Source organism: Elgaria multicarinata, chromosome 7 (assembly GCF_023053635.1).
Source record: "Elgaria multicarinata webbii isolate HBS135686 ecotype San Diego chromosome 7, rElgMul1.1.pri, whole genome shotgun sequence".
Classification (NCBI taxonomy): domain Eukaryota; kingdom Metazoa; phylum Chordata; class Lepidosauria; order Squamata; family Anguidae; genus Elgaria; species Elgaria multicarinata.
Genome location: NC_086177.1, coordinates 76,023,116 through 76,048,602, shown reverse-complemented (window position 1 = coordinate 76,048,602; position 25,487 = coordinate 76,023,116). Strand labels below are relative to the sequence as shown.

At 39.4% G+C, this 25,487-nt stretch overlaps 1 protein-coding gene across 1 annotated transcript in view; it reads left to right on the top strand.

Annotated features, from left to right (window-relative positions):
- JPH1 (junctophilin 1) overlaps nt 1–25,066 on the top strand; it is a 77,907-nt gene extending 52,841 nt beyond the window's left edge. The window contains exons 3-6 of the mRNA XM_063130848.1: nt 6,497–6,615; nt 15,267–15,901; nt 22,519–22,614; nt 22,800–25,066. Of these exons, the coding sequence (XP_062986918.1) occupies nt 6,497–6,615; nt 15,267–15,901; nt 22,519–22,599 (835 nt within the window). The 3' untranslated portion in view covers nt 22,600–22,614; nt 22,800–25,066. The remainder of the gene's footprint in view (nt 1–6,496; nt 6,616–15,266; nt 15,902–22,518; nt 22,615–22,799) is intronic.
- Nucleotides 25,067–25,487: the final 421 nt, after the last annotated feature.

The window sequence follows — 25,487 nt, the reverse complement described above, 5'->3', positions numbered from 1 at the left end:
GTGAGAAAAAGAGGGCATGTCTGTTCTCTCCCTCTCTCTCTCTCTTTCTCTCTCTCCGGCCTTAGCTAGACCTAAGGTTTATCCCAGGATCATCCCGGGGTCATCCCTGTTCATGTAAATGACACACAGGATATCCCGGGAGCAGGCAGGGATGACCCCGGGACGACCTCAGGATAAACCTTAGGTCTAGCTAAAGCCTCACTCTCTCTCTTACTTTGGAGCATTGTATATAATTGTATATCATTGTATATAACTTGCCCAGAATGCCTTTACATGACTTGTGTTTCCTTTTTGGAACTGTATTCTTTGTCCATACACAGTCGGATTCATTCTGGGGCAACTATATTTTGTCTTCATAGGGACTATTACAGTTTGATATAAGCAGATACCAAAAAGAAAAATTAAACAGCAGTTTAGTGATTAATACATTGAAACCATATTAGGCAGTCAATGCATTTTATGAAATACTATATTTTGATTTCCAACATATTTTTATTGCAAGACCTGCTTTTCAAAAGAGATGCATAAATTTTAGATGAAATGTAATTATTTTACTTCTCAAACGTATACACCTATTAGTTTCTGGGCGAAGTATAAAGTGTTGGTTATCACCTTTAAAGCCCTACATGGTTGGGGTCCAGGCTACCTGCGGGATCGCCTTCTCCCGTACAATCCACCCCGCACACTCAGGTCCTCTGGAAAGAATTTTTGCTGTGCCAACAAAAACAAGGCTGACAACTATTACCCAGAGGACCTTTTCTTCTGCCGCTCCCAGTTTGTGGAATGGCTTGCCGGGAGAGATTCATCAACGTAACAGCCTTCCAGAAATTAAGAAAGCCATAAAGACTGATCTCTTCCTGCAGGCCTACCCAGTTGAATTTTAAGATGTCTTTTAATAATGTGCTGCTTTTAATAATGTATTAGTTTTAAATGTTTTAATTAGTTATATGTATTTTATGGTGTTTGCATTTGTATTGTACCCCGCCTCGATCCAGGGAGAGAGGCGGGTAACAAATAAATAATAAAATTATTATTATTATTATCATCATCATCATCCGTGAAAGAAGAAAGATGCAAATTTAGACATATCGGTTTTTATATATAGTTTCATTCTTCTGGAAGACTTGATTTATAGCAGCTGTATTTTCTTTTGGTACTGTTGAATTTGGTGTGGATACATTGGGCTAAATGTATGTACTTGTACAGTGAAAGGGGTAGGGAAAACAGGAAGGGCAGGGGAGAACTGGGACTGTAAACAAGAGTTGCAAGTAGCTTGCATCAAGCAGCTGTAACATTCTAGTTATAGGTGTAGCTTCATGTATGACAGTCGGTGCATTTTACGAAATGTAGGTGTTGTTACAGTTGTCATTAAGGGATTTGACAGTGATGGAAATGGGCTAAACTTTGTAGTCTTGAGTTTCCTGTTTAGTCTAACTTTGGCAGAAGCTGCCCTGCAATTAGCATACAAAGTATTAATAGTCTGTAAGGTGGATATGCTTTACACTAAGGCCTTTGCTAGACCAGGCTTTATCATGGGGCGAACCCCAGGGTCATCCCTGTGCGTCCACATGACACACAGGGGATCCCGGGATCAGGGAGGGATCATCTCTCCCTTGCCCCAGGATAGAGCCCTCCACGTGTGGCCCGTTGCCACGGTTTGACCCAGCTCCTTGCGATTCGTCGCATGGAGCCAGGAGCTGCATCCATCAGGGGTAGGGTGAGGAGAGTGGGGAAATTAAGTTATTTTTTTATAAAAGACCTACCTTAAGCGCACAAGCGTTCATGCGCTGCTTCTCCTTTAAAATAAAAAATGGCAGGCGCAACACCTCTCTTCCTGAGGTGGTCACACCTCACGTGTAAATGTAGGAGGGATCTCATGTTAATCACAACGTGAGATCTTCCCTCCATCCTGGATTATCGGGTAGGTCTAGCTAAGGCCTAAGAGTGAGCATAATTATTTATTTTATTTTATTTTATTTTATTTATAATACATTTCTATACCGCCCAATAGCTGGAGCTCTAATGAAAAATACTGATTTGGTTACTTATTAGTGTGGCACTTGCAGCTATCAGGGTGTGGCTGGAGCTTCAGTTTCCTCGGGATCCTTCCAAATTTCCAAAGCCTCTCCCAACTGCAGACAGAAGTTGGTAGTGGAAGCTACTCTAAATAGTCTCCCTAGTTCAGACTTCCAAGCTGCTTTTTTAATATATTGATATAGTTATAGATAAGGATTTGTTTATACAACTGCTTATAGTCCCAAACATGCTTGAAATTTCGCTAAGTTTCACAGGAAGCATTACACCTTTTTTTTATTTACACAATGTTACTTTTTAACTTCTTTTTAGTTCAAATTTTTGACCAAGCACCTTATTCAACAGCTGAAACTCTTGATATATATCTCTTGAGTTTATATACTTAAAAAATAGGTTTGAAAAATGTTTTTTATTATTTAATCGTAGGACGGAATCCTACTAGTTTCCCTCCAACAATGGAAGGCTTCCATCAGAATTAGAAGGGGGGATTTTCAACAACTCATCTTCCTCCTTGCAGCCCCTTTCACTTCCCCCAAAACTGAACTAATTTCTTAAAGTGTCTCAAAAAATAAAACAAAAAAGCACTGTACAGTGTGTAACATTGGCAATGACAAAACCTTGATAGCTGGCTTAAAATCCAAATAAACAGTTGCAAGTTGAAACAGGAGGAAGAGATGATAAGGAAAGACAATGGAGAAAGAGAGAGAAACAGAGTTAAAATTTCAGCAAAGATCTGGCCTGGGAAAATAGATGTGTCTCAGGGTATTCAGTGTAAGGGACAGAAGAATAGAAATATCTGGAAGCAATGAGTTCCAAAGATAAGATACTACCAAAGAGAATGAATGTGTCCTGCTTAAAAGTGGGATGATGATGGGATGATGATGTTTTCCTGTCCATATGTCAGGAAAACCCAGATTTGTTAGAATTTTTGGCAAAAAAAATAATAATCCAGGAACGGGAGGATTATGAAATTTGAAGAAAAATCTGGATTTTTTTCCATCCTCCCTACCCAAAGGGCAGCTCTACTTTAATGGGAATTAACAAAAATGCTTACAGCTCATCATTTTTAAAGATAAAGAGATGAAACTTGGCACCATGATAGCTCTTAGGTACGGCTTTAGCCATGCCAAGTTTGAATCAGAACTATTCATCTGTTGTATTTTAGGAGCTTTTAAAATTTTTAGTTTTTAAAACTTTTTTTTTTTTAAAAAAAAAGTCATATTTAAAGGTTAAGTGATGAAACTTGGCACCATGATAGCTCTTAGGTAGGGCTTTAGCCATGCCAGATTTGAAGCACATCCATTCATCTGTTGACTTTTTAGGATTTTTTTTGAAGTTTGAGGATTTATAACTATTTTTAAAAACCACTGGAGCCATATCCTTCAAACTCAGGTTGTCAAGCCCCCTCTTTAGGGTCTTACACCTTGAGAAGTTTCAGCCCTTGGCATCAAGGGGACCTCCAGTTGTTAGCTAAGAAGTTCTGGGTGAGCAGGGCACCTTTCCTGTTGTAGATTTCGTGGGCAGTCGGACACCTGGAGCTCAGCAGAGGTGAGGCATCCACAAATCAAAATGTGGGAAAGGAGAGGTCAGTTAAAGCAGCCCACAGGGCAAAACAGAGTGGGCCAGAGGTCTTTTTCTCAGAATTCCACATCATGGGCAATGAAGGGTCATCCTTAGAGAAAAACTCTCATGACCAACAGTGAGGTGCCAGTCGAGAGAGAGTCTCTCACCTTTGCAGATGCCCTGATGCGGCAGATGTTGGAACCTGGCATGTCATTGCTTTGCTTCGCTACCCCTTCCCTTCCACTTCACTTTGTTCACTTGTGAGCTAGGCTCTGCCTGCACTGCTGGGATGCGGTGAAGTGTGCGTTAGAGAAAAATGGATAGATTTGCGGCTTTGGTTGGCTGGCATATCTCATAAAGACAGAGTTAGACTGAAGACACAACTCAGAGATGGCTGTAGCTGAGCCCTGAGAGGCTGGTGTGCCACACAGAGCCTTTAAAGAGCATCTCAGAATCAAATGTTGGTGCAGGCGTTGGCTGGCTGGAGACTTTGGCTGGCATCAGTTTCAGTCAGATTCACAACTCAGAGACAGCTGTAGCTTAGCCCTGAGAGGCTGGTGTTCCACAAAAAGGCCTTTTAAGAGTGCATCAGAGTCGAGCAGTGGTGCGGGAGGAGAGGAGGTGGAGGTGGCTGGCAGCAGAAGTTTTTAAAGTAAGTCACCAGACATGACCAAACAATAAGCTGGAAAAAGCAATACCCCGTCCACAAGTGCACAGCCTGGCTGGACTGTCAGGAGTCTTCAGCAGAAAGAGTTGGGGGAGGGAGATTGTTTGAGGCTGGAGGCTTTGGCTGCAATGACTTAGAGAGAGAGACAACAGAGGCTGCACAGACAACCAGGAGACACATGTTGTAACTTAGCCCCACAGTGCTGGCATGCAACGCAGGGCATTAGGAAGAGGGTCTCAGAGTCACACGTTTGTGCAAGAAGTAGTCAGGAGTTCAAAGTCTGGATGTGCGAAGTGATGCCAATGCACAAGCCTTGAGAAGCTAATGTATATAAGTGAGAAGTGTGAATGGGCAAAGTAGTGTCCGCTGCCCACAACACTCACCCTAATGTTAGAGTAGAGAAACTTGTGACAATCATACACAAGGTTTTTTTAAAAAAAGAAATAAATTTTAAACTAAGAAAGCCAGCCAGCCAGCAGCAAAACCCATTAACAGCAGCAGCAGCTTGCAGCAGAGTGAGGATACAGTCAGAAAAAATATTTGAAGGAAGGGGAGAATGTATCACATAGCAAAAGCTACAAAAGTAGGAGTAAGTGAAGTTAATTTCAGATACATTGAATGTCTCACTTGTTCTTTATTTCTGTGATTTTAACTTTAAGATGTTATGTAGAACAGATTTGTCTTAACTATGTGCTGTAAAATCAGATAAGGCTATGTTCAGGTGGGCACGCCCCTTTGCTGCTGTACATGCCCCCTGGGGTCGGACATGTTGATGGACACGCCCCCTTGGGGGCCGACCATGTTGTCCTCCTTTTGGGTTTCCAAAATGATGGAAGTAACGTGGAAGTTTTACTTTAAATCTAATTAAAATTGGGTTTATGCTGGAAATTTATGCTGGAAAGGTTATATATTCCTATTGTAGCTATAAGGATATATAACTGTATTCTTATATATTTGGAGGAATGAAATTTTATCAGAGCTAGTAGCAAGGATGATGCACAGTGTGGTTTGGGGCTCGCCCAAGCATGGGGAAGGATATTCACTCTCCCCCACCCCCCATGCACATGCTTGGGCAAGTCCTGCCACCCTACTTCCTTGCAGCTATCTCCAATCTCACATCAGAGATAGCAGTGGAGATAAGGGGCTTTGGAGCTTTCCTGCACAGAGAAGAGCAGCTGCTCTCCCGGTGCAGGTGAACTAGGCTCAGATCACCTAACAACTCAAGCCCAGCCCTGGACACAGAGCCTAAGGGCTCATCTGGGGCCCATTGACACATACCATATACTGCTTTCAACCCACTATATCCTGCTTGGTGTGGCTCCTGCCTTTTATATACTGCTTTCCTAGTGGAATATCCAGCTTGGTGTAGATGAGCCCTAAGTCTAGTCCTGGAAGAACCCCAAGAAGCAGTGTGGGCTGGATTGAGGTGCTACGTGGGCCAGATTAGGCCATGGGTGGGATGTTCTGCATCCCTGCTATAGCCTTTGCAACGTGGAATTCACCAGGCTGGATTTGTGGCCTTCTAGGCACCTAACAAAACCAGAAGAGTTAACAAGCCACCATACATGACATGAGTCAATTCAAGTTGGAGGGGTTACAGCTTTGCAGATGTGATCTATAGTCATATATATTTACCAGTATGGTATCAGATTTAATTCATAAGGAAAGTGTTCATGATGTGTTTCCATCTGGCCCGCAGATTTGTGTAAGACTGTAAGAAGAGCCCTGCTGGATCGCACCAAATACTCATGTACTTCAGCATCCTATTTCACACAGTGGCCAACTAAATGCCTCTCAGAAGCCCAGAAGTAGGACTTTAGGTCCACAGCACTCTCCCTTTGTTGTTTCCTAGCAACTGCTATTCAGACACATATGACTGACTGCTATTCAGAATGAAGCTATCATTATTTGTGGAGTCTATCCAGTCCTTGCCCCTTGCTTGCGTTTTTCTGAGCTAAAAAGCCCTAAAGATGTCTGACTTTCCTCACATGGGAATCCCCCTGATAATTTTGGTAATAAAGCTATGTATTCCATAATATCAGGAAATGATAGAAATACATCGATACTGATGCTGTATAAGAGTTTCAAAAGTTATTTTATACCAGGAGGAAAGATCTCGCATAAATACATTTTTATTACTTATTTCCCAGAACAGAAATATTTATATTAATTACTTGCATTAAAAAAAACACCAACACTATGTTTATAAACACTTTTTAATGTCTTCTGCAGGACTGCACATGCAAGAGCAAAAGCCGATGCTTCTGATCAAGCTGCCCAGTCTGCTCGTCAGGAGTGCGATATTGCCAGAGCCGTCGCCAGAGACCTTTCCCCAGGTTTCTACCAACCAGGTAACATTATGTTTGCATTTTACTGGAATGATGCGATCTGTTGCATTTAAAGGGTGTGAATTTATAATTCAGGAACTGCCCAGCCATGCCACTGAAAAGGGGTTGGAAGGTCATTGCATTGCTAAGCTAGAAAACATTGTGTTATTGCATTATGACAGCTTTTACAGCTTCTTTACTGGGTAATATTTATGTAATAAAGTACAAGTGAATTTAGCCGTGTTTTCATTAGGCTTACATTCTGTATATTTTACAAGTAATATGCAGTAAACGCTCTATAGCCACAGTGGTTAAGTAGAGTTATTAACAAATAAATGCTTTTCAATGAAGACAACTGGAATAATGCCACTACCTAATCATATACACCCTATTCTGGCATTGCATCTCTTATCTAAAGCAAAATGGAATGGGCCTGCACCAAATAGCCCTGATACATACCCAGGAGGAGGGTGTGCTTGTCATGTGTGATATCAGGGAAGGAGCTGTTCAGATGGCCCCGCTCTTGTGTTGCTTTATAATGCTTGAATAGAGCTATTGTGGCATTCGATTTTTGTCATTGCAATAGACTGTATTTTGTGATTTGATGAAACAGTCACTTACCACTGCAGGAGGGCTACAGAAAGATACAAATTGAGACACTGCCCAGCTACCCCTGCAGAGGTGATGGCTGTAATTGATAAGGTGTCATGTACTTTCCAGTGGTACAAATTGTGAAGTGGAACATTTTAAGTGGAGGCAACCTTTTGCTTGACAGGAAACCCTCTATCCAGCAAGAGTGAATCAAACATTTATTCCATGTAATTGTAATAAAACTTTTATGGTTTAAAGAAGTGCTATGATGAAAAAGTTCTCCTTCATGCCCCTAAAATCATAAAAAGAGTGACTAAAATTTCAAATGCTAGGGTGAAAAGGAAAGGATTGCATGCTCCACAGAATATCTGCCTGTGAGGTTCATGTCACAGGTTCAGCATGCTCTGGCATATCTTCTTGGTTCCGGATTCAAATTTCTCTCACTGATACAAGTGTTGAGCAAGATCTGTCCCCAAAAGACTGTACTACCTAAATTTATTCATATGTGGGATTACATATTTGAGAATAAGCAAATGCAGCATATGATTCCCACATATGTGTCTTCATGGAATCAGTTTCAAAAGAGCATACGGAAAACCCCTGTTACCAAGCAATATCATCTTCATATTACAAGGGTGGGGGAAGCTTAAGGCTAGTAGAGAGTGGCTTGCCTCAGGCCAGTGAGAATTTGTAACTGACTGGAGATCTGAACTGGAGCTTCCATGCTGTTCTTAATGCTACACCAGCTGCCTGAATGTATATCAGTTTCTCCATATATGAGAAGACACATGAGCCTCTACTAATGCCACTGTAAAGCCCTTGCAATGTTACTTATTAATAGATAGATTTTGACAATACTTCATGTTAAAGGTTTGAAATATTTGCTCACTTTTTCTAGAGTTGGCCCATATTATTTAACCATATTTCTGATGTAGCATGTACATGCATGAAGACTCTTAATTACAACAAAAACCCCAAAGCCTTACAAATAAGTTCAAATAAAACACATTTTTTTAAAAAAAAAAATCCTGGAATTATTTATGTTTGAAAGAAAAGAGGCTTGGAGCTTTTCTTCATTGAAACCCATTGTCGGCTGTATCTATTTCCCAAGCCAATTAGGGTGTAGAACAGGTTGCTATGAGATATTAAAGAACAATGGTTTATCGTATATTCTCAATCTCCATCTCAGTGTAGGAGCCACACAAGATGAAACAAGATGAGCAGATTTATTGACTCTTTCAATTTTGTTAAATAGGCACAGTGGGGCCAATATAGATCACCTTCTCCACAACTGCTAGAAAAAACAATAGGCGTGCCTTCTCATTTCATTGGGCAACTGCAGGGTAAGGAGCTGACAGCTAGAAGTCTGAATTTATGTTCTGTAGCCCAACAAGCACTGTGGAAACTGCTGTTGCCCCAGTAAAGTCCTAACTTGATCTAGAACCCTTTATAGTTCTTCCAGGTTAAATGGGTTTCCTGGATGGGTGGAATTGCCCTGGAATCCACAGACTACAACCTGAGCCCTGGCAGATCATCATATGTGACAGCAGCACATATGGTCCCCATTTCTAGGCCCAACAGTTCTCTATGCTTCCTGAACTTGTAGCTAGGCAATATCCTCTTGTCATGTCAAATTGTCCTGAAAGACAATATTGTGTGGAAATGTTTCTTTACTCTTTTCTTGGCTAGAAGAGCTTAAAGTGAAAAGCAAGTAATTTGTCCGTCAATGACTGCACATAGGAAATCAATAGGACTGCTTTTAAAAAAGAAAGAAAGAAAGAAACAGAGGACAACTAACATCTTGCCTTGTTTGGGAGTCTTTTCCACCATTCTTTAATAGAAGTGAATGCTAACCCAGCTAAGGCCTGGAATCTATACGCCAGCCTTCTCCAATGTAGTGTCCTCCAGATATTAGACTACAACTCCTATCATCCTCATGGGAAAGAAGAGAGTAATTGGAGGGCAGGTGTCAAAAGTAGGCATGGTGGGGCACTGCTGAGGGCCGACAACCAAGCAGAGCCCACTGACAAGAGACCCTGGAATTACTCCTTCTCTTCACCATTGTAAGACAGTGGTGATGATGAGAAGAAGGAGCAGTAGATGCCCCTGCCTACTTGCTCACTGGCTGGCTGCCCTCTTAACCAAGCAAGTGGTAGCAATGATGAGAAAGACGATGAGGAGCATGAGCAGTTGGTGACAATGACAGTGAAAAGATAGACCCAGTGGGAAGGGGCCCCACTGAGGATGTCTTGCCAAAGGGCCCTCAAACCATGGAGCCAGCACTGACCAGGAGGAAAACTTTTTTACAATTTGGTGTTTCTGTCACCTTTGGAGCAGCTTGGCATCTTTTCACTGTTTACCAGTTGCCATATTTTTGAGGTAAAGCTTTTTGAAATGCATCATGTCATAATATAAATTTTGTCAAACTGAAATACAAATTTCAGCTGCTATATAAATATTAAGAAATAGTTCTATATTCTACAGTTTAAAAAGCAGCAGGCTCTTATAACATTTAGATATTTCTTTTAATTTTTACAAGCACATGTGCTTTTACACTATCCAGTATAATTCAGGCATTTGTTAGTTAACATTCTCTCAATCAGTTGTTGTACAGAGCTATGAAAGGGAGACTACTTTAAGTACAGAAAAAACCTTTGATTTTCACAAAATACAACTTTATTTTGTTTTTCTTCTGAAGCTTGTTAGAAGAAACCTAACTTAAATTTCAAGTACAATTTATGAACACAATTTGTGAATGTTAAGCTTCAGCATAGATGTGGTCTAATATGGCCTCCCATCAGCCTCAGGGAGCATGGCTAGTGGTCAAGAATGCTGAGCACTGTAGTCTAAAGCATTTGGAGTGCATTGAGTTGGGGAGGGCTGCTTTAGGAACACAAAGGCTGTAGTTTTAAACTGCATTGATTTTCCTTTTGGATTCAGGAAAGGTAATAGTACCTTTAAGTTTTCTTTGTTCTTTGCTATGAAACTATGAATAAAGGGTTTATTCTCCCAAAAGCTACATCTTCAACAAAAGTGCTCAGCATCAGAATGCATAATTAAAAAAGAATAAGTTGGCTGCATTTTCTCATCCTTTCTCACATTAATCTTTTAACATGCCCATGAGCCAAGGACAGAAAGGCTTCTGCTTAGGACTGCTGCCAGAACATATTTCAGAAACATTTTTATACATCTCTGTTTATAATTGTCATAAATATTTGTTCGAAGTTGAAACCTTGCTTACAAAGACTGTGAAAAGAGTTTGCCTGTTTATATTCATTTGTTTTAAGAACATTCTTTTGTTGGTTTCAACTTGCAGAGGGGTAGCGAAGTTAATCTGTAGGGTGGCAAAATAAACAAAGAGGGTTTTTGGGGCACCTTAGACAAACATATTTATTATGGCATGAGCTTTCATGGACTAGAGTCCACTCTAGTCCAAAATGCTTGTGCCATAATAAATTTGTTACAGAACAGTTTTAAGCCCTAGGTTGAGCTAGCTGGGATGGGTTAGGAAGCCAGATTCCGTCTGGTCATCAGGAAAATCTTCCTGACTGTTAGACAATGGAACCAGTTACCTAGGGAGGCGGTGGGCTCTCCTACACTAGAAGCATTCAAGAGGCAGCTGGACAACCATCTGTCAGGTATGCTTTAGGGTGGATTCCTGCATTGAGCAGGGGGTTGGACTCAATGGCATTGTAGGCCCCTTCCAACTCTACTATTCTATGATTCTATGATTCCATGGGTGTAGCTGCACTCCCCAACAGTGTTTCTGTTGGTAGTAACCAACAGAAGGCTCCAATGTGGATATTGTAAGGGTAGGGGCAGCCTCAGACTGGCCACATCCAAAGCTCCACCATCACTCTGACAGGCCCCTCAGCTACGCCAGGTTGGAGCTGGTGTAGGAATTTCCTCTTCCATTTAACCAACAGGAGGTTTTTTGTTTTTATTTTTTAAAGAAAGGAAAGGGGGGAAAAGAAAACCTGAACTACTGGGAAGAAAATTAATTACTATTGTCCCCATCCACCCTGGACAGCGTGAGATGGCAATTTTTGGATGAGGTGGTAGATCTGCCTAGAGATGTAAACTTTCCAGAATTTTTGAGCCATGAGAAAAAAATGTTTTGGCTTATTTTTGTGTGGGGAAATGGAAATTTTGGAAAAATTGAAAAATAAGCGCAATATCTAGTTTTGTTTTGTTTTGTTTTGTTTTGTTAGCACTCTTAGAGATCCGAAGTCACTTTGTGGTGTTTAGACAGTCTTCCCCAAACTGGTGCCCTCCAGATATGTTGGACTTCAGGTCCCATCAGCCTCAGGCAGCATGGCTAGTGGTCAAAAATGCCGAGCACTGAAGTCCAAAACATTTGGAGGGCATCAAGTTGGGGAGTGCTGCTTTAGGAACACAAAGCAGCCTTTCTGTTCCTAAAGTTATTTTATGTATAACTTGGAAAGGAAAGGAACCTCTCATACAAAGCACTTGAGTCATTGCTGACTCCTAGAGGCACGCCTGCTTTCGCTGACGTTTTCTTGACAGACTTTGTTTTGGGGGGTGGTTTGCCATTGCCTTCCCCAGTCGCAGTTACCTTATTGTATAACTTAGTTTGCTCATAAAGTTATCATAATATTTTAAAACTTTTAAAAGTAAACTCAGTTAGTAAATTTGTCATTATTGTCTCAATAGATTAGAACTACATTAAATGATAGCTACACCATCAGGGCTGAGAGAAGGTTGGGTCTGAATTGGAGGAGACCCATGTGTGTTTGCTGCTCTCCTCCCTTACCAAGCCCAGGACTCTATAGAACAAAACCCAAACTGTCAAAATGCATAATGGTAACTCTACTCACATAATGGGAAATGGAGCACAAATGTCTATCAGTAACATATACTTTAGATCAATGTTGTTGTTTATTCGTTTCCGACTCTTCGTGACTTCATGGACCAGCCCACGCCAGAGCTTCAGCAAAGATCAATACTTTGTCTTAAAACCTAAAAGAAAATATTTCATAATCCAAAGCTGTTTAATTTTTTAGGGGGGGAAATGGTCCTCAGAAAAAATGGGGGAAAGGGTTTCTTTCTGAATTTTTCTGTCTTTTTTCCAGGACTTCACATCTCTAGATCTTCCGCTCCCCACCCCCACCCCTGGACCCCATTTTGGATTGCACAAAGTGGCATCTTTAAGATGCCACAGATCGCTTTCATTTTGTTTGTGACACCAAAAATTCCCCTTAGTTTGGTGAGGATTTCGTTTTCTGTGTATGTTTTTTGGTATGTAATTCTGAAGGTTTACAAAATAAAGCTGTTGCGTTTGCATTCCGTCAGTATTTTCATTATATGAAAATGATTTAATTTCAAGATGCCAGCTGTTCTTGTTCAGTTAATAAGTTTAATAACTCTTAATAAGTATCAAGTGTATATGTTTTATATTTCATCTGGTATAACTGAAAGGCAAGTACAGTAGGCAATAAGTGGGGTACTGTTTGATGGGGAAACATTAGAGTTGTATAACACTTCAAGTTCCCACAATCTCAAAGGAGCTGTAGCAAATGGAAGCCCGTTTCTCAAACTTATTTCTATCTGTTGAATGTAGGATTAAAAATTACCTACCTTCAAGGATTAATTGTGTGAATATTACTATAGTGGACACTGAATGTATAGTTCTCCTGAATTATTGCTTTTATTTGTTACATTTAACCTAATATCCTGGTTAATAATAGGAGGGGAGGAAGCGTTCATTAAATATCAGTTCACACAACACTTTTCTCTTATCAAATATATTTTTCAGATGCTATAAACTGTGATAAGTATTAATTCAGCTTATAATTGAAATGTTTTCTGACATTTAATGAAGTAGCAACATAATACTGGCTTGCCAGTCATCCCTCTAATTTATTTAAATTATTTGTATCCCACCTTTCCACTAATAGTTTTAAAGATGGCTTACAAATGAAATTAAAACCATAGAACTCAAGGAGCTACACCCTGTCCACTCAGCAACCTCAAATGGAGTGACTGGCTCCCAGACTAATTCTGAACACAATTCAAAAAGCTTATGCTCACCATTCCTACATCAACCTATTTGTGCACTAACACCATCATCCAACTACTAGGTAAAGCTGCCCATTTGGGTTCCACTGACTTCTTTGTTTTTTGTTATTGCCTAGTAGAGCATCTAAAATTATCTCCAGTGTGGTTAATATAAAGGCTGTGGAGCTTCTCTCTGCAGTCCACTGGTAAAAGGGACTGGAGTGGGTCTCCTAGAATGAAAACGTATCTGAGGTTCCAGCGTTTTCCCCTTCCTGGGGAACCCATGTTGGAACCCAACATGGGTTCCAGCGTTTTCCCCTTCCTGGGTCCCAGCAATCCTAGGGTCAGCTGCAGGTCCAATTATAATCATCATATGACTTGCAGGGCCTAATTTGGTTGTCTGAAGATCATACACACACACACACACACACACACACACACACACACACACACTCTTCATCTTGGAACTCTGAACATGCAGACATTCATCAGATTTTTTCCTTCTGTGCCCTCCACCAACCTATTTTTTGTAACATCTTGCTTGTAATGTTTTATAAAACCTTGAGGATTTTATTCTAGAATTCTGTGATGACAATTTGCTAAAGCAGTAAAATTGATTGATTGATTGATTGTAACATCTTGCCTGATGAAGAGATCTGGAGATCTTCAAATCTTCCACATTTTTTGTGATCTTTTGGTTGGCCTAATAAAGGTGTTACACTAATATGGATTTTGGAATCATCATCCTTGCCATTTAAGTTAAAGTGGGTGGTGACTGGGCAGAGGTCCTTCTCAGCTGTGGCATCCCACTATTGGAAATTCTCTTCCAAGGAGGTCCATCTTGCCAGCTACATAAATGTCTTTTTGGTGGTAGGCAACCTTTAAAAAAATAAGCCTTTAACTTGCCGAGATATTCTTATACTGCTGTTGTTGTTGTTGTTGTTGTTGTTGTTGTTTTCATTCTGCTGTTTTATTGATGTTAATAGGCCCTTTTCATTTGAGTTGGTAGTTGCAAAAGGGGAAGAGTTTGATTTAAACTAGCCAACTTACGAAATGAAAAGAGTAATAATCAACGAGAAGGAAGAAACTTGATCAAAAGTAATGCTGTGAAACAAACTTAGAGGTGACAGGAGTCAGCAAATTAGATGAGGGACGTGATCCTACACCCATTGAAGTGAACTGCCAAACACTGCACGGTCAGCCCATGTATTTGAAATGTGACACAGCTGCAAAAGTGCTAATGCTATTTTAGGCTGTGTATGCAAAGGCAGGACGTCATGGAGAAGCAAGGTGATAGTCCCTTCTTTACATATGTTTATTGGCACTGCACTGGGTGCTGGGAACTGCAGTACTGGAAAGATGCAGAAAAGCTGAAGGGCAGTAATGAGATTTTATTTTGGAAACTGCTTCTGGAAAATTGGCCTTGCAGTTTGCTTTGCCTTGCACATGTTACTGTAAGAATTGTTTCAAATGGTGGAAAGTTACAATTTAAAAGCGCTGGAGGTATTGCTGCAATTTCTGTTACTGCCATCTTTTCACTTCTTTGAAGGCCTCTCCTGATGTAACATTTGGTACTCATGGACTCATTTTTTGAAATGATGTCATGAGGATACATGCATAGAAGTATCATGTCATATTTGGTTTCCACATCACTTTCTGGGATGCAAATAGGAATCCCCAGTTCCTCTCACATCTTCTTCACTAATTTGATTTCTGAATACAAGTTGTTTTGTAAGACTTCCAAATGTATTCACTGGCAGATTTCACAAAATGGGAAAACAACAGGATTTAAAATATGACTGTGCATCGTAGTAAAAGCTTTATTAAGTTTTAGCTAAAAGGAGGGTACAAGACTATGACCACCAAATCTGCTTTTATTTCTTATGTCTTAAGGAAGCAATTAAATTGTAAAAATGATTAATCCAAAAGAAAAGGATCCCACAACTGCAAACAGAGAGCAAAAATGACAAATGTGTTAGGTGGGAAATGCAACATATATTCCTTTTCTTTGCTTCTGTAACTTGATGTAAGTCCTCGATTTAATTGCTTTTTGAAAACAATTACAGGTCCTGATTATATCAAACAACGATTTCAAGAAGGCGCAGATGTTAAGGAAAACCCTGAAGAAAAGGCTAAGGAAAAGCCACCTACACCAAAAGAATCTCCTCACTTTTATCGAAAAGGCACTACACCTCCTGGGACTCCAGAACGGAGCCCTAGGGAAAGTCCACTCCTCTCTAGTGAGCCTTCCCCTGTAAAACAAGGCAAAAAGCAAAACTCCACCTCAGAAGTCAGACTTATTCAAGAAAAAAAGAATTTAGCCAGTGAAACTATAACACCGGTAGTCAACAAACCTCTTTATTCAAAAGTACCTGTGAAGGAGGAAGTGATGGTAAAGCACCAGCCAAAGTTATCACCCCGCCACAATCCTAGCAGCACAGAGAATGGAGAGTTGCATGATCATTACCATGGCTATTATGTGAAAGCAAATCCAACCATGTATCCATTTGAGCTCGGGGAAGACGAGGACCATACCAACCCATCTTCAGCACTTGCATTAGTAAAAGCTCAGAAGCCAAGCCCCGACAGATCTGGGATTCAGTTAGATGCCAAAGAATCATTAAAGAAGCCTGAATCTGCTTCACCAAAGAATCCTGCTAATAACGACTTCTATTCTTCAGTGGAAAGAGAGGTCAATTTGGTAGGTACGGTGGATTAAATGCTCAAACGTATTGTAAGATCTTTCTGTTTGGGTGAGCCTGCGTCTTAATGGAAAGGGACACACTGCTTGCATTCAAGTCATACCGTGCATTTTGCTTTATGCTGTAGATGTTCAAAAAGTCCCTGAGAGAGATCTGTTTCACAGCAGGGTAATTTATAAGATTTACAACAACAATGTATACATCAAATTATATATATATATATATATATATATATATATATATATATATATATTCCTTGTAAATATTGACTCATAAAATATTTGGTAGATATGAAAGTGTGTAATGTGCAGAACATTCAAGACTAGCAAACACTCCCTTCTTTCACCATAAATTAATAATCCTAATTAGCTCATTAGAATTAATTGGAGGTTCTGTCACTGAAATGTTTATATTTCTCATTCTCATCTTAGCCCTAGTCAGTCAGTCATAAATTGTATGTGTGATTGGGACATGTGTGCCAGCTCAGTCTTTCTGCATTGAGTGGCAATGTCTGAAGGAAGATAGCAGCCATGTCTGGCTGAATTAAGTTAAGGTCCTTCCTGAAATTTCTAACCCGACTGCATATGGTTCTCAACCACAGGGAGAAGTGTAATCACATTCAACTGAATTCAGCTACAATCTCCCTTAAGACCTTCCTGGTCAAAGTGGGAAGATTGGATGGGAAAGGGCCAGCATGCATGATCCTGTAGCCTCTCCACAAAATACAGTTTCTGAAAGACTGGATAGGTCAGTTGTGTTGCATGAATCTGGATGTAACACAGAAATTATTAGTTATACCTTGACAATTCATCTGCTGAGTGCACTGCGTAACTCCATCAAGTTAAACAGATAGATCTTTAACAAACTTTGTGAAAATCCATGGGACACAACTGGATAGGAAGTAGCTATGTGATTGGCCCCACCCAAGCCTTTAAACATTGTGTCAGCAGTGTGAGATAAAGCCACATGTAAGTGGCTCCCTGCTGCAACACCTAATGAATAAAATATGGACATCAGAACAAATACTCTCTTAGCATCACTTGCAAGAAAAAGAGGAAAGGCCATATTGCCTTTTGATGAGTAATTTGAAGGAGACCAAAACAACAACAACAACAGACTTCTTAATACTTTAAATGGCAATTGTCAGCATCATCACACGGGGTTTGGGGGGGGGGGAGAATCACATTTCCTTACCATCACTTCTCCACCCCCACCCCTTTGTCCCTCATTACTTGCTCTTTCTTCCCAAAGGGGAAAGAGGAAGTAAACAAAGACCATGTGGCCCATTCAGGGGGCTGTTTTATGACTTCACTTTACTAAATAGCATTCATTAAAAGTAGTAAACCAGATTATGCCCAACTAGAGCTTATTTACATAATCAAGATTTGGCGGATATCATTTCAGGCTTGTTATCCAGAGATAACATCTTCTGTCTGCACAAACAAAGTATTAATTGTTTGTTTTTCAGATATACTGTGTTGCTGATTGTCTTGGATAATTCATATGCCATTGCATTTACACTGTAAAACTGCAAACACTACCTGTTCAAGATTAAAACTTTGCTCCTCACAGAGCATTTTTATATATACACATAAAACATTTCATATAAAATATATAATGTAAGAACTTAACAAATGTGTGTTTACAGTCATGTGTACTACAGAGTCACACTTGCTGAGAAGGTGAGATTGGCTGCGGCTCACTGATAGAATATACTTGGTTGCAAACATAGGATTTGCACCATGTAATGCGGGAGGAGGTTCTTATTTCAGGATTAGAGAGAAGAATCCAGGAGCCATAATCTTACCAGATAGTATTGGCTATTTCACCTCCCTGCAACCTTAGACTAACCTCTTGAATATATAAAGAAATCTGTGTTTAAAGTGAGTTCAGGACAGCAGTGTGTAAAATGAACTCCAGGGCCCCCCCAAAAACCTAAACAAACAAATTGCAGCCAATATTTAGAAGCATCAGGGAAAGGGAGAATAGAAGTATACTGCACTTAGCTACATCACAGATGATTGTCTGTGTAGGAAGAAATATACATATTATGGCACATGAAGATCACACACCTGACTCATACTGTAAACACATTGTGGAGTAGACACATTATATTCATCAATACACATGGTATATAAGCTGTTTTACTAGACAGAATCAGTTTAGTACAGTTTAGTACAGTAATCATGTGAAGTGATCCTTGGTTACTGAGTTAACAAAAGAAAATTGACAATTCTTTTCCTTGGAACACTGTAATTACAATTGCCTTGGTAACACCAGTGCACGAAAGTGTTATTAAGAAGGGTGGGTAAATTTGAGAATTTCCAATCAGGTGTCAGATATTTAAGTACTTTGCTATAGTTTCAAAAACTTTCGAAGGGCATGTCTAGACGATGGCTTATCCCGGGGATCACCCCAGGATCATCCCTGTGTGTCCACATGACACACAGGGGATCCCGGGGGCAGGGAGGGATGATCCCTCCCTTTCCCCAGGATTACTGGGACTGCTTTTAGCTTGGTTTTTCCTGTGGTCTCGGGATCATCCTGAGACCGCAGCATGAGTGGGCGGCCATCCTGGTTTCATCCCGGCTCCTCGTGAGTAAATGCAGGGAACTGGGCATGGGGCACGGAGCTCTTCAGGAGCTCCATGCCCATCAGGTGTGGGAGGGGGGAGCATGATCATTTAAAACAAAAACTAACCTTATCGTTGGAGTGCTCATGCACTCATCTTCAATAAAAAAAAGGGCAGGCGTGACATCCTCCTTCCTTCCAGGCTGTCACGCACCACGTGTGGACTGAGGGGGAGGATCTCACAATCAGCATATCGCAAGATCCTCCCCCCTTCCCTGTCCAGTGTAGACATGCCCAAAGTTAAAAGATCAAGTGATGTGATCGCTCCTTTTACCTATGTCTTTTTTTAAAGCAAGAGAAACTCTTTCATTCTTCAGAGCATCATGAGAATATCTCCTGTGTAACCTCCTGTTGCAGCAGAAGTGCTTCCAAATGGATTGGTGTCCTCTGAGAGTCTAGTTGGCACAGATCTGTTGTATTACATTGCTTGCTGGTTTCTTCTCATCTTTAGCACCATTTCAGCCATAGGGGGAAAATATCTTCCTCATTCTACCTTTTCCCTCAACCCTTTCAGAAAAAGAGAACATCCAGTGTGCCATTCCACAGAAATGAGAACTACAAAGCTATTGGAGACATAATCTAATGAGGTTTGACAGATTAATCAGAAGTGCCAGAATATGTTTTGAATTGCATGCTTGGAGTAGTTGAAGTGGAGGCGGTTGCTTATGGGACAAAGTATTCATTAATCACTACATCAATTAATTAAGGATACATAGATTTTGAAGCAAGAAAGCTCAGTTGCAGCAATGTGAATAAATCACATCATTTATATATTTTTATTTATTTAAAATGTCACTGGGCTTGATATGTAGGGAGCTGCCTAATATCAAGTCAGCTTACTGGTCTGTCTAGCCCAGGGATAATCTGGTTCCCTCCAGATGTTTTGAATGTAATGTAATAAATAAATGACACCTCCCATAATCCTTGTCCGTTTGCCATGGAACTGTCATCCAAAATATCTGGAGGGTACCAGGTTACCTGTGGTCTATCCCAGCCAGAAATCTAAAGGAGCTTTCCAAGATGCTGGACCCATTTTGGGGATAGGATCCAGCATATTGGATAGGTCCTTTAGACTTAGGGCTGGTCGTAACTAAAACCCAGAAGAGAATCACTGTCCCACTGAATTTGGAACCACCAGCCTCCCATGGACCACCAATACTGTCTGCTTTCACTGTTAGAGTTTGTCCAGGGTCCCACACAGGGGCCTCTCCTAGTCATGACAGGTGATGTTCTTTTAATGAGACAAAGCACGGCCTGACCGCTGCACAACAGCCCTTCCTCTTAATTGAATTTCATAAATAAGGGAATTATGTATGGAAAGATAAGAGTTACTGCTGAGCTAGAGACTAATATTGCCTTTTTCTAATTGACCTTCTTTTAATATGTCATCTCTTAATAGCCAATATATCGCAGTATTGCCCAGCAATCTAAGAGGATTCCTGCAATGAGCAGGGGGTTGGACTCGATGGCCTTGTAGGCCCCTTCCAACTCTGCTATTCTATGATTCTATGATTTATTATTATTATTATTCCTTTCATTTTTCTCTTTTGTATGCCTTAAGCTTTCTGTTATATAAGGACAATTCTGGGCATGCATGAAGCTTTTCTGTTACAGCTTCTTTCTAGCACCTGTTCAGATCAGTCATGGAAAGCAGAGACTAATTTTGCCTTTTTCTATTTTAAGCCACTGCAGAGTACTGAGGCCTTATTTATGGTGCTTCACCCTAAAGCATTTTTAGAGCCGCACGAGTAATGTTTTAAAAGCTAGAATTAGAGTCTCATCTTGAATTCCACAGGTTGGGCAAAGTTCTCTGCAATTTGTTTGATCATTCTTAGCACAACTCCAAACCCCAAAGCAATTCTTTGGTGTAGCTTGAAATATGCATTCAATATCTCACTCTTGTCTTTCCCCTACTCTTTGAAATGCTCAATTTATCTTCCTTCCTAATGACAAGCCAAGAAAGCATTACTTTTTTATTTGAACTTGATTGTTAAACTGAATTCCAAAATATCTCCAGAAATGGTGGGGTTCACATTGGACTAAAAACAAGGCAAAATCAGCAGCCTTTTCAAATTGCTGACAGATTAACACATTCAGTGGAGCCAAGACAGTTCTCATCAGTTTAGATCTGTGCTTGGAGCATGCTTTATGAGCATCACACAGATGCTACACCAAGCAGGATATAACACCAAGCAGGATATAACACTTTTAAAATGGTATGAAAATGGTATATGTAATGTGTCCTGGGTCTGAACAGTTCTCATAACCCTTATAAACCGTTATAAGCAGTAGTGTAGATCCTGCCAGAAACTGCAGAGGTGTAGCCATAGCCATGGCAAGTAGCACCATTCATCAAGTCATTTTGGTGTCTGTCATGGAGACTTTCTGTGCCACTCTCAGCCACCTTCCAGAAGGGGTAGTTCTGGTATGGGAGTGTTTCATACCGAGTGCTGGAATAACACAAAGGGAAGTATTACATCCCACTGGAGCTATATCCAAGAGCTCCTATATATAACGTCTGTAACATGTGCTCCAGATCTTCAGAAAGGAGTAGGAATATATGCCAAACCAAATACCTGAGAATTTTGTGAAGGAACTCTAGTGATAAACTCAGGTCTTTCATCTAAATCACAAGAGCAACCTTCCTCTCCGGAGGAATGCAAGTTACTTTATTGTTTCTATCCATTTGCGGAAATGAAGCTGTGGTAAGTGTATAATATCTGAAATACTTCTTGGCTTTACATGGTTTAATGTCAGCACAAGTACAAAAGCCTGCAGTATTGTCACAAATATTTAGCCCACTCCAGAGCACATCCATTATTAGTCTATCATAGTATTTCTGCTTGCTACTTAGTTAGAACAGCTAAAATCCATCATTCTAGTGAAACCAACATTTCTCTAGGATCCACATAAGGCTAGGATTGTAGCTACCCATGTGTTCATGAGAATATTAAGGTTTACCAATACCTGTGAGTATCCTTAAAAACAAAATTTCTAGCCACCCCCAGATTTTAAAACCAAGACGGAAGACACACCTGTTTTATTGTTCAGTTGTATATCCTCTTTAGGGGTCAAACTTACCCTGCAAATAGAGCACTACCCAGCATCTCCTCACTGTGACTGTGCTCATTAGAATGGTGTCTAAGTAAATGTATCTCAGGCTAATGTGAATGTTAAGATGTGGTTGTATTTTCTTACAACTTGTACATGTGTCTGCATTACAGCACAATCATATCAAAGTAAAAGGATATGGATTCGACAGGGAAAAGGAGAAGTTTGGCTAATATTTTGCAGGGATTAATAATTCAGTATAGTACTTCGATATTTTTTGTTTGATTTTGGTACTAGCAAATGTCAGGGAATTATTATTATTATATTTATATTTATATCCTGCCTTTTCCCCAATACTGGGACTCAAGCCAGCTACTATCCCACTTGCTCCAAAGACAGAAATATCTTCCTCAAAATATGTTATAATTAATCTGTCAAGAAAATAATTAGATAACGGAAGTCTTTCACATCTCTCTGCCCCCACCCTTAATAGTACCTCAAAGAGCCTATGCACTGTTTGAAATCATAAGGTTAATCTAACGCAAGAAGATATCCAATCATAAAATGGGAGTTCCCCTTTCCATATCCCCACCCCATACCTATCAGGTCTGTTCCAGAGGGACTCCCAACTGGAGCAAATTTTGGGCATGCATGGGGTGCTGCAGACAGGAGGGGAAATTTGATCTCCCTGCAGTGTCTGCTCCACTGCTCCACAATGGAAAATTCTGTTTTCCATTGTGTAAGTAGATTTTCAGGAAAAACAGAAGACTGCTTAGTTGGATGTCTCAAGAACTACAAAAGGAAAAAGTTCCTATTTTCATTTTTGGTATTATAACACAATCTGGATGCATCTAGATATTAAAGGTTGCAGTATATTTATTCATTATCTTAACTTTTGTGAATGTAATCAAAATCCATTTTATTTCAATTTCAGGGTCCTAATTCAATCATGATTGCCCTGGTAATGCTGTTGAATATTGGTTTAGCCATACTTTTTGTCCATTTTCTAACTTGATTGGAATTAGGAAAGGTAAGAATGGTTTTGTGTTTCACATAAAAATTCTACTCTCTCCCAACCTCAGTTTTAATCTTTTCCATTTCAAACATCAAAGCTTTATTAGTTGCACATGTGAATGTTTCATCACTTTAATTTTAGCTATGCCTGAATGTGATTCAACATAGTTACTTAATGATATAACTGTTTTGATCCTTCAGTGAAGTCATGACAACTAGTGGCGTAAGCCCACAATTCTCGGCAGTTGTGTCATCAGCCTTTTAAATGGCACGAGTCATGTTCAGACACAGGGAAGGAGGCATGGAATTAGGATGGGACACAAGAGAGATGAAACTTGGAAAACTCAGCCAAGGGGCTTTGAGGTCCCCTTTGAGGAAGCAAGCAGCCATGTTGGGGGAAAAACCACGCCCGTACATACATAAGCTTGCTGAAGCAACCCAACAAGTAAAGTGTGTTGGTTACTCCATCTGTTCCAGAAGAGAGTGTGACTAAACTGGAAATGTACGGAGCTGCACTTTTGTTGATGGAAGCTAACAGCTGCCTTACTATTTTGCCGTCTGATGTTTTTGGTGGGGGAGATGGGAAAGCGACTGCCAGAGGAATGTGGTCAGAGGATTCTGTTGCTGTGGAAGCGATTCCAGTATTCACTCCTATCTCATTAGAAGAAATAGTTAGCAGCATCACTCACCAGTCTTATTCCATTACCTGCTGCTTTTAAAATCTCTTTGCCGTTTTCTGGGAGATTGTGTTTCATTTGCTTATGCATGATTCTGTTCATTTACTATTTATTTTAAACCTATGTACAGCCATAATATAATAATGTAATCCAACCTGGAAAACGTCACTAGTTTTTAACCCTGCATCAGAAAAATGAAATTAAAGCCTATAGTATATGTGCAGTATAGACCTTTTCTTGGAAGGATTAATTTCTTCATAGCACTTTTTTTTAACTTAAGCCGGTAAAGTCATCTTCCGCTTAAGGGTTTGCAGGCAATATGCAACAATGTTTTAAGCCATCGTTTGTATCTTCTTTGTGGAAGTGGCAAGCAAAATTATTTTAAATGCTGCAAGATTCATCGGGCTGTATCAGCAAATTGGATGAGAAAGGTAGAATATTTGAGAAGGGTTGTGCCACTCAGTGATTTGGATCTTATTTCAATATTGAAAGAAATTACTGATATTTAAAGTCTTGCCTGCTTGCACAATGGAAGCTGTTGATTAAACTTATAAATGATGTTTTTTAAAGATCAAGCTTCATGTTGAATACATTCAGGTAGAGCATTTAAGTCTGTTAAAAATGACTGATTATCAGTTTGATGCCTTTAATGTTGTTAAAATGAGTCTGTAATCTTACCTCAGCCAGTTAAAACTTAAGCCTCAAACTTTCATTTGGACTCTTTGTCTTAACTAGATTTACAGTCTTGTGTTTTGATGATGTGATTCATGTTTTTTTTCTCCACCCCACTATAATTACTGTATTCCATAATACTCAAAAGCATGTTTGTTTACTCAGAGCAAGATTGTACATGGTGTGGTCAGTTTGAAAGTCAGCATTTTAATTAGAAATAGAAAGTCAAGGGCTTGGGTTTTGTTTTTAACTCTTAGAAAAGAATATTTTTCCAGCTTTTAATCCTGTTTGTAAATTATTATTATTATTATTATTATTATTATTATCATCATCATCATTATTAGCATGGTTTAATGGAGAGCTTTCCTGATAACTACATTAGCTACTGTAAGAAGCAGCCCACCAAGTGGAAATGAGTAAGGAGTTAATCTTGTAGCCTGGAGATGCTCAGTGCAGGACAGTAACACAAATGGCATTTTTTGCAGAAGTGGGTTGAGAATCCTATGTTTTGACCAGTGTGGAATCAAGAAGAAAACAGAAAGGCAGAAAATGAAAATGTAACAGCGTTTGTTTGTGAAGGAAGTAAGGAAAAACAAGTTTACTTCTAAATTTAGAAAAGTAATTAATTGAGAATCAGGTTTTTAAATTGTCCTATATAAACTTTCTTATCTACCATTTAGCCCAGTTAAGTTATTGATTAAACTAATTTTGTAACTGATATTCAAATATTATTACACGTGTATTTAAAAATCTTTTAAAAATGGCTTTTGAAAATGTTTATAAATTTAAGCATGTTAGCTCCATTTATAAATATGTATGATTTATAAGCTTTTTTAAAAACAAAGCTTCAATCAAAAAATGTTGGTATTTTTCTAAAATGTGCACAACTGTATTTTACATAAAAGACTATTTATAGTTGGTTGTATAGTGTACACTACATTTTGGACAGCTCTTAAGTCTGCCAATGTACTTAATGATATGTCACTTTGTCTATTTAAAATTTCTTGCTGTGAATGAACTCTTTATCTAATGAGCTTCTTTATTTATAATTCTGGAATCCAAAACAGATAATGTACAGTTTTCATAACTGTATTTACTCTAATAAAAAGGAATTCATTACTAATGCGTAGACCAGTTTTCTTTTTATCTCTCTATAAACACAGCTGATGTTTTCTTTCCTATTCAGTTTTTTTTTAATTAAGAAAGTATATGTGTAGTTTATAAGTTGAACATACTTGTATCTTTTCTTGCATACTCTGATTTCCTTTGCATTGTACAAATAATATGCCATATATAATACACACAAAAACATACAAATAATATTATACATGTCTGAGGTTATATCTTGAAGAAAGCACTTTGAAAAGCACAGTTACTAGCAAAACATATTTCATTAGACAACCAATAATATGCATTTCCAACGATGTAATTTATTTAATTGGATATTTAAAAAATGGATTCCTGTGATATGTAGGAAAAACTACAAAGTACCTAAGAACAAGATTCCATAATGGCAAATCTGAAATGTTTACTAAAAAAA